Source organism: Sus scrofa, chromosome 13 (genome assembly GCF_000003025.6).
Source record: "Sus scrofa isolate TJ Tabasco breed Duroc chromosome 13, Sscrofa11.1, whole genome shotgun sequence".
NCBI lineage: Eukaryota > Metazoa > Chordata > Mammalia > Artiodactyla > Suidae > Sus > Sus scrofa.
Window position 1 is genome coordinate 135,352,093 of NC_010455.5, and position 8,034 is coordinate 135,360,126.

The following is an 8,034-nucleotide window of genomic DNA, read 5'->3' on the forward strand; positions in this document are numbered from 1 at the left end:
TTCATGTTACACTGCATCAGCCACAAAGCAAACATGCAGTGATCCCTGAGCTGAAAAATAAACAGCCATCAGGTGACTGTTCCTGCCATGTGGAACTGTTTGAGGTGTAGCAATAAACGGGAAACCTTGCCCCTGAGGGACTTAATAGCTTTAGGCAATCCTGTTAACAGAAGCCACAATCCCTCTGGTTGTGACGAGGATGAACCTGTATGTTCAGACTTTGGATGGGAGGGGCATTCATGCTGAGGAAGCTGACTTAGTTTCGATGGACCCTGAAAATTTTGAATCTGATCTGGAGGAAGAACAAGAAGAAATAAGGGGAAAGATAAACACAGACACAGAGGTAGACCTAGTTTGAATGTTCCCATTGAGGTTTCTGCACAAGGGCTGTGCTTTTTCCTCTGTTTATCAGGAAAGCCCTTTTCCTTGGATCACCTAGCCGTAACTAAGCAGGTGTCTCTCCCAGGGGTGCCTACACACTCACAGCCTTTGTTAGGAGCTCCTCGGCCCCCGGGCAGCACCAGGTCACAGCAGCTGATAGGCCTTGCTGCTCATGGGACCCACTTCACTGCTCACGGCGTGTTCCCAGGCCATCAGCTGAAGAGCTGCCTCAAAGTCTTGCACTTAAATGAACGCTTCATTTCAGACAGTAGGCCTAACAGCCGGTAGAAGCAGAGCCTAGGCTTAGAGTGCAGAGCTGTCCCCTGAGGAAGAGGGTTGTCTCTCACAGGGCTCTCAGGTGTATGCTGGGCTCTCCTGGGATCCACACTGTAATAAGCAGAATCCAGTGTTTTATTTCTACCAAACCAGCATCTCCCCACAGTGGTCCTTTGAGGGCCTCCTCAAAGAAACCAGACCCTTCCCAGGGGGCTCCTTTTTTGTTGGCTAGGTAGGCATGACCCACTAAGCTGGCATCTGTCAGACGCCTGAGGGTCAGCTGGCCTCCTGCCTTGGGTCCTAACTCCAGCTGTGACAGGTGGCTGGATGACCTCATGAAGGTCAGTCCCCTATTCACAGCAAGGATTGTAGCAGTCTGCTGAATGCCAGAGAGGGTTTAAAGCCATCATACTCCACAGAAAAAAGACATTTTTTAAGTCAAAATAATTAATCTTGATAATAATCAAGATAATAATTAACCTAGGTCTTTTTTCTATGTTGGTCACTCAGTGCTCTTGATTATGTAAATGTTTCTAAGAAATTCCCTTTTCAAATAAGAACAGGAGTTCCCTTCAGGTAAAACCTGATTGGTATTCATGAGGGTGTAGGGTCGATTCCTGGCCTCGCTCAATGGGTTAAAGCTCCAGTGTTGCTGTGAGCTGTGGTGTATGTTGCAGATGCAGCCCAGGATTCTGTGTTGCTGAGGCTGTGGTGTAGGCCAGCCGCTGCAGCTCCCATTTGACCCCTAGCCTGGGAACTTCCATATGCTGCAGGTGTGGCCCTAAAAAGCAAAATAAATAAATAAAAAATAAAATATGAGCAAAGGTATCTCAGATTCCATACAGAGATGAGCTTGGGAGGGTTCCGACTTCTAGCAAAACCAGACCTTGCTCTGCTAAGTATATGCCTCCATCTTAAATTCATAAAAATGTAGCATTCATTGTTGTTGTCTTTTTTAATTATTACATTTAAACTCAAGACTGATACATCGACTTTTCTCCTTTTCTCTTTGGCCACCAGCCCACAAGTGTCAGGAATCCCGAACTTGAACGAAATGGACTCTACCCGGCCTACACTGGATTGCCAGGATCACGGCATTCTTGCATTTTTCCCGGACAGTATAACCCATCTTTCATCAGCGATGAGAGCAGGAGAAGGGACTACTTCTAAGTGCAGAAGCGAGAGGGGCCCGTTGCTCCGCGCTAGTGCCTCAAGTCCTGCACCAGGGGAGCACCGCCTCCAGCCACTCCCGGGACTAGCGGGGCGCACCTGAGTGGCCAGCGGGAAGGGGGCGGGCCTAAGGGGCGTGACCACAGTGGAAGGGGACAGGGAGAGCCCAGGGTCATGGAAGTGCAGGAGGCTCATCTGGCCCCTTCTTTGTTACTGTGAATTGAACACGGGCCAGTACAGTAGGGTCCCCCAGCGACTGCAACATGGCCATGGCTCAAGGATGACTGTTAATTAGAGCTGATCATTAGGCGCCATTGCAAGGACCCAGGTTTTCCTTAGTTTGCACTTTAGTAAATGCAAAAGTAGGGAGGGAGGTCTCCTTTTGGGTTTGTTTTTTTTTTTCAAGACTGTTCCCGAAGGAAGGCGTCTTTTCCTTAGATGCTTCCATAGGCCTCAATTTGGTGATTCATTTACAGCAAAATGCTGGCTCTTTAGTTGTTTTCCTGCCCAGTAGCTACATGCTGAACACAGATGCTGATCAACATACCACTAGGGTTTGGTGATGCTGCAGGTTAAGGCACAGTGTTTTAACATGCTCCTAAGTCCTGTCGTGCTACATTGTCCAAGCAAAACCCCACATGAACTGAAATGGGTGAGGCCCAGCACACAGCTCCGGTTTGTTTTCTTTAGTTAAGGTGACACATTTATCTAAAGTGACTTTTTTTTTCCCCCTTTACAGTTACATCTCATCTTTCCATATACATCTGAATCAGGGCAAAACAACTTCCCTTTGGTTCTAATAAGAGGCATTCAGCTGCCCCATAGTGAGGGCCAACAGGCTGCAACGGGCACTAGGTGAAGGCCATGGTGGAACCAGCCATCCCTGAGGGCCTGGCTCATGGGCTCTGCCCTCTGCCTCTGAGGCTGAGGCTGCTATGCATGGAGTAGAAGTGGAGAGCTGAAAGCAAGTTGGGTCTGAGCTGGTGATTCCCCACTGATGGAAAAGCAGTTTGATGTGGTGGCTTCAGCTGAATGTGGTTAGAGGAATAGGCCGAAGAGCTGTGTTCCATTTTCTGAAACACCAGTGCTTTGGGAAGCCGGGGGTGCTTCCCAGAGAAGAATAGGGAGCTGGGCTGGAGCCACACGTGAGGCTGCTTCCCCACCAGTGCTGGCACCTTTGCTAGCCCTGATCTCGTCTGCAAACTCAGTGTGGGTTGCATGGTTCAGCCAACCACTCAAAGCTATTTATTCATTGAAGAAATAACTTATTTTCTCTCAAACCGTAATTTGTAACTCTTTGTACTACTATGGAGTTCCCTCCAGAAACATGGGCATAATTCAAGTCAGCATTGGAGGACCAAAGACTTCTGGCCAGTTAGGGAGTTGAGCGTTTGCCCTGGGGAAGGAAATTCCGCGCGTCTTATTTATCACGGCTGTGGCGTGGGTCCTGCAGGGGGATGTATCCAGGGCTGTGCCTTTTAACTGCTACGTGTGGAACTGTGATCTTCCTCATCTGCTTTTGAGCATCTTGGTTTGGGATGAAGTGAGGAGAACACAGGTAAAAACTTGGAGCTCAGTGGCACCCACATTTCTGGAAATGCTGCAGCCTCTGGGAAGAGCCTATCCTGGGCATGGTTGTTGCTTCAAGGTTCTCTGATCTCTTAGGAATGTACCTAATCCTTATTCTTAGGTAACTCTCATCCTCACAGTTTTAAGTGCAAACTCCTGAGTCCCGTGGTGGTCTGCACGAGTCCCCATCTCCCTACTGCAGCAAGAACACTCGTCAGGCGCGATGCCACTTAGGAGTTCACCTGCACTCATCTCATGAGAGAGAGACAAAAAGAATTCCGGGTTTTGTCAGTAGAGGCCAACGTAAAATTTCAGAGCATTACCTTTTAGCAATCTTGGGTCTTGCCTCTCCCAGTGCAACCAAACAGCCATCTGTGCCTTGTGGCCTCACCTCTACACTGGAGGGCTCCAAGCTCCTGAATTCAGCTCACCTGAGCCAGCAGGCTGGGTCCCTCATTAAGCGGCCGCCTCCTGGCTCTTGAGCCAGAGCCCTGCTCAGTCCGCAGCACCCAGAGCCCCCGTGGGAGCTGTGCCCAGGCATACCCGCCTGCCACCTTCAGCGGACATCACAGCAGGCAGATCATCTCCAGGACCAGGGCCAGAAGCTGTGTGCGCCGCAAAATGAAGGCTTCAGTCCCTGAAGCATCCTGGAGCAGAATCCCAACGTCCAGAAAAGAGTGTGCTGTGAGTGCCAAGAACGCTTTCCCGGGTTTTGTGCATGTGAAGTGGATAAAGAGTGTCGTTGTTTTTTGTTTTATGTTTTCTTTTACTGTGAAAAGGGAGGCCCCCCTGACAAGGTTGAGATCACATCGTATCTGCAGTTTCTCAGAGGCTTTTGGGGGTGGGGCAAGTGCATCTTGAGAGCGTAAGGGTCTAAGAGGGCAGGCAAGCAGCATGACTGTTGCTCTGAGCGGGCTGCCTGCCTGGGTAAGGAAGGGAAAGGCCGGCTTCACTCCTGCCTGAGGTAAAATACCTCCAGAAGGGTCCTTCCTGAGCCAAGAAACAGCTGGTAGGACAGCAGCCCCTGGACTGAGGGGACAGGCTGGATGCACCCCAGTGGGCAGAAGCTCTCAGCTCTTTCCAGGTGCTCAGCGGGAGTCCCCGCACCTGGAGTGGGTGGTTTCTGCCCACAGAGATGCTGCAGTCCTGCATGGGGGGACCATAGCTGGGGGCACTGGGAAGAGGCTGCCCGTGGACACTTAGACATCTACAGGACAGAGTGGGGACATGAGCATCTGGCCTTGGAGAGCCAGGACTCAAACCCTTCTGCCTGGCTCGCCCTTCCCACTTCTCCTCCTGTCTCACCTCCCTGGCAGATACCCAGTGTCAAAGAGAGCATGAGAGAGTCAGCTTAACAGAAAACTTTTTTTAAAAGAAGAACTTTAACATTATTAAACAGTAACTCAACTAATGCCATGAAATGTTCAAACAAAATGCGGAAAAAGTCCTTTCAGGTCTGTTGTTACATGTCCTTCTTGGACACTTGTGGTCGTCATGGAGAAAATAGTGGCTGGCTCGTGCTTAGCAAGAAGTGTATTGATTGGTATGTGGCTTTGGATGGAGAAGGTATAAGGTGATGACAGACTTAGCCATCCATCTGGGGGCTGCCTGGCCTTGTGCCCGTGGTGCGGCTGTGTGGGAAACATTTTTGTGAACATTCTCAGAATCTGGAACACATTCTGTTGAATGTCTAAAATGCTGACAAATCTTTCTTCCTTTGACAAAAGGTAACTTTCAGAAGCAGCTAAGTCTTTGAGAGCTGAAATTGCTCAGTGGAGAGTGTTCTCAAGCTGGCTGATAGCATTGGAGTTCCAAAGTTAAGAAGTAACTCGAGGTCTGGAAGAGGTCATTCTTAATATTGGCCCAAATGGGAGGGCAGTGTCTTTGCAAGGCAAGGCCGGATGGCTGCCCAAGAAAATGTCTTTGAAAGATGATATTCAGTCAGATGTGAAAGTTCCCAGAGCAGATGCTGCAGATGTCACTCCTCACATGTGGCTTTGGGGGGCCTCCATTAAGCCATCTTGCTCACTAGTGGAGTCCTGGGGGCCTGTAACTCTGTGAACACTGCCTGAAGAAGCTAGAATCTTGAGTCTAGTTGTTCTTGGCTTCGTTTAGCCTAACATACCGCAACCTACAGTTTTGGCCCATGGTTCTAAGATACCCTGATTTGAAAACTAGAGCACAGCTTTGGAGAGAGGAGAAACATCAAGTTCAGTATCTCAGTATTTTGTTTCTTACTGAAAACCACCCTTAATATCAGAGATGTTTTTTTCTATATGGAAACTTCTGAGGGGATAAGAAGGGACCTTTCACATGCTTTTTTATGACTAAGCATCATTCTGTGGTTCTGGTGTGCATTTCTGGAAACAGATGGGTTTTGTAGAGTTGGCTTTTAAGGATGTATTTTTTCTTTTTCTTCTCTCAAATTCTGAGAGGAGGAACCTGGCTAAACTACTAGGAAGATTACAGTGTTAAATGTCTGATATCTTGTTGTGCTAAAGCATCTTTTCAAGAGTGTTATAATCCATCCCGTTTGGGATAAACTGCACACAGAGAACTCTGAAAACAAAGGAGACAATTGAGGTCTAAAAAGAGACATATCTTAGACTGGCTCTGTCCTCTTGGCATTTTAAAGGGGACATTTTAAAGGATTTGCATATTAGATTCTGGTTTTATCTTTTTTTTTCCATTGGATACATGATAATGTGGTTCAGGTGCAGAGTTCTTGGGCAGGAAGGATGGATTGGACAAGGATGGGATGGGACCAGCCTACCTGGGAAACTAACCCAGTCTCTGTGTTACCTTGCCTGTTTCTTGGGGAAAAAAACAAAAACAAAAACAAAAAAAAGCGTCATCGTGGGTTGCTGTGAGTTTTATTAATATTTGTGTTGCTGGATTTATGGTTAAACGAAGCATGTAGCCGGAAGATGAACTTTTTGAGTTTTCATTTTGTCCCAGCTTTCTCCTTACAAACCTTTAAACCTTAGCCCCTGGTTGATTGATTGTGTAAATCCATTACGAGAATGTTATTTAAAGTTGTATTATAATTGCAACCTCCACTAATTATTCAGTACTGTAGCAGCAAAGTATTATTTGTAAGAATTCAATTATTTTTATACTTATATCCACTCTAAGTCTGGCGTTCTAGTCAGTAAAATGATGCAATAAAATGAATACAATTTTCACTGTGTTTTTCTCATGGTAACAAACCAGCCACAGCAGAGCGCGGCACGTTCCTTTGCACGAGGGCAGCCCTTGAACAACGAGGCTGCACAGTGAATGAACTCTTACGTGGTGCATATGGGAACTGAGTCCCTCCTGCATCCCCAGTGCCTAGCACAGTGAGGAAATATACTTTTGATGACAGAGGGATGGGTGGATAGATTGATCTAAATAATGAAAAACCCAACTCGGGCATAATGCCTGCTTTTGTTTACGTTTCTTTCTGTGGATTGGAGAGGGCCCGCAACCAAATGTTCACATGCTGAAAATTTCCTCCAGAGTGCTTCCCACCACCACTCCGGGCCCACTCCTCAGGTCTTGGAGGAGAAGGGAGAGGAAGCTTGTCAGTGCTCCATGGTGGAGAGAACCTGGAACTTTTAAGGTGCTGGGCTGTCAGCCAACCTCTGCTGGTGGCTGATGAATGTGACTGCCTGGCTGGTATTTGTTCATCCATTAATTGCTTCCTTGGGTGCCTTTCCCGGCAGGGGTGGATGAGCCTCTCAGATGCTTTATGACAGCAGCCTTGGCACCAGGAACGGCTAGTAATGTAGCTTGGGACATGAAGGTGACCTTTCGGCGGATTAGGTGGGGGGTACAGCCCATCAAACATCTGAAGTTCAGCAGTTAGCAAACCCAACTAGGAACCATGAGGACTCGGGTTTGATCCCTGGGCTTGCTCAGTGGGTTAAGGATCTGGCATAGCTGTGGGTTGTGGTGTCGGTTGCAGATGTGGCTTGGATCCCAAGTGGCTGTGGTATGGGCTGGCAGCTGCAGCAGATGTGAGACCCCTGGCCTGGGAACCTCCATATGCCAAGAATATGGCCCTAAAAAAAGACCAAAAAAAAAAAAAATCTGTGAATGGAAATGGCCAGCAGCACTCTGCTCTCCTGACCCAGCCTCCTTCCCCTCTGTTCTCCTGGCCCACCATGTAATCCCCAACTGAGACCTTTGCGGAACCCAGTACTGACCCTGAGCCTGTAATCAGGGACAGTAGGACATTGTAATCACAGCATTTCCATACGCCTCTGTCCCGGGAACTGTTTAGACCCCTCTGCCGTCCACCCACAAGCTGATCCAAGTGCTTGTCTTCCCTGCACCCCTGACCTAGCAACGTGGAGCCTCCACCTTGAGATTTGATTGGCCAGTAAGTAAAGATCTAAAAAGTATGTGTAGAGCCTTGGACTGAAAGAACTCCAGCAGTGCACGCTCATTTTCCAATTGTTTGAGAAGTCAAGAAAGGGAAAGGGCACAATATAGAGGTGATATATATGGCAGTCCTTCTGTCTGGGATACTGAATGGCAAGGACAACTTTCTAAATGCCCAGAACTGTACTGTGTCAACATGCAGTCTGACACAGCCAACATGAACTTCAGAGAGATGTGAGGAAAGAGAAACATAGGTTGATGTTTATTGAC

At 48.0% G+C, this 8,034-nt stretch overlaps 1 protein-coding gene across 1 annotated transcript in view; it reads left to right on the top strand.

Annotated features, from left to right (window-relative positions):
* HEG1 (heart development protein with EGF like domains 1) overlaps nt 1-6,581 on the top strand; it is a 90,108-nt gene extending 83,527 nt beyond the window's left edge. The window contains exon 17 of the mRNA XM_021070219.1: nt 1,678-6,581. Coding sequence (XP_020925878.1) covers nt 1,678-1,827 — 150 coding nt within the window. The 3' untranslated portion in view covers nt 1,828-6,581. The remainder of the gene's footprint in view (nt 1-1,677) is intronic.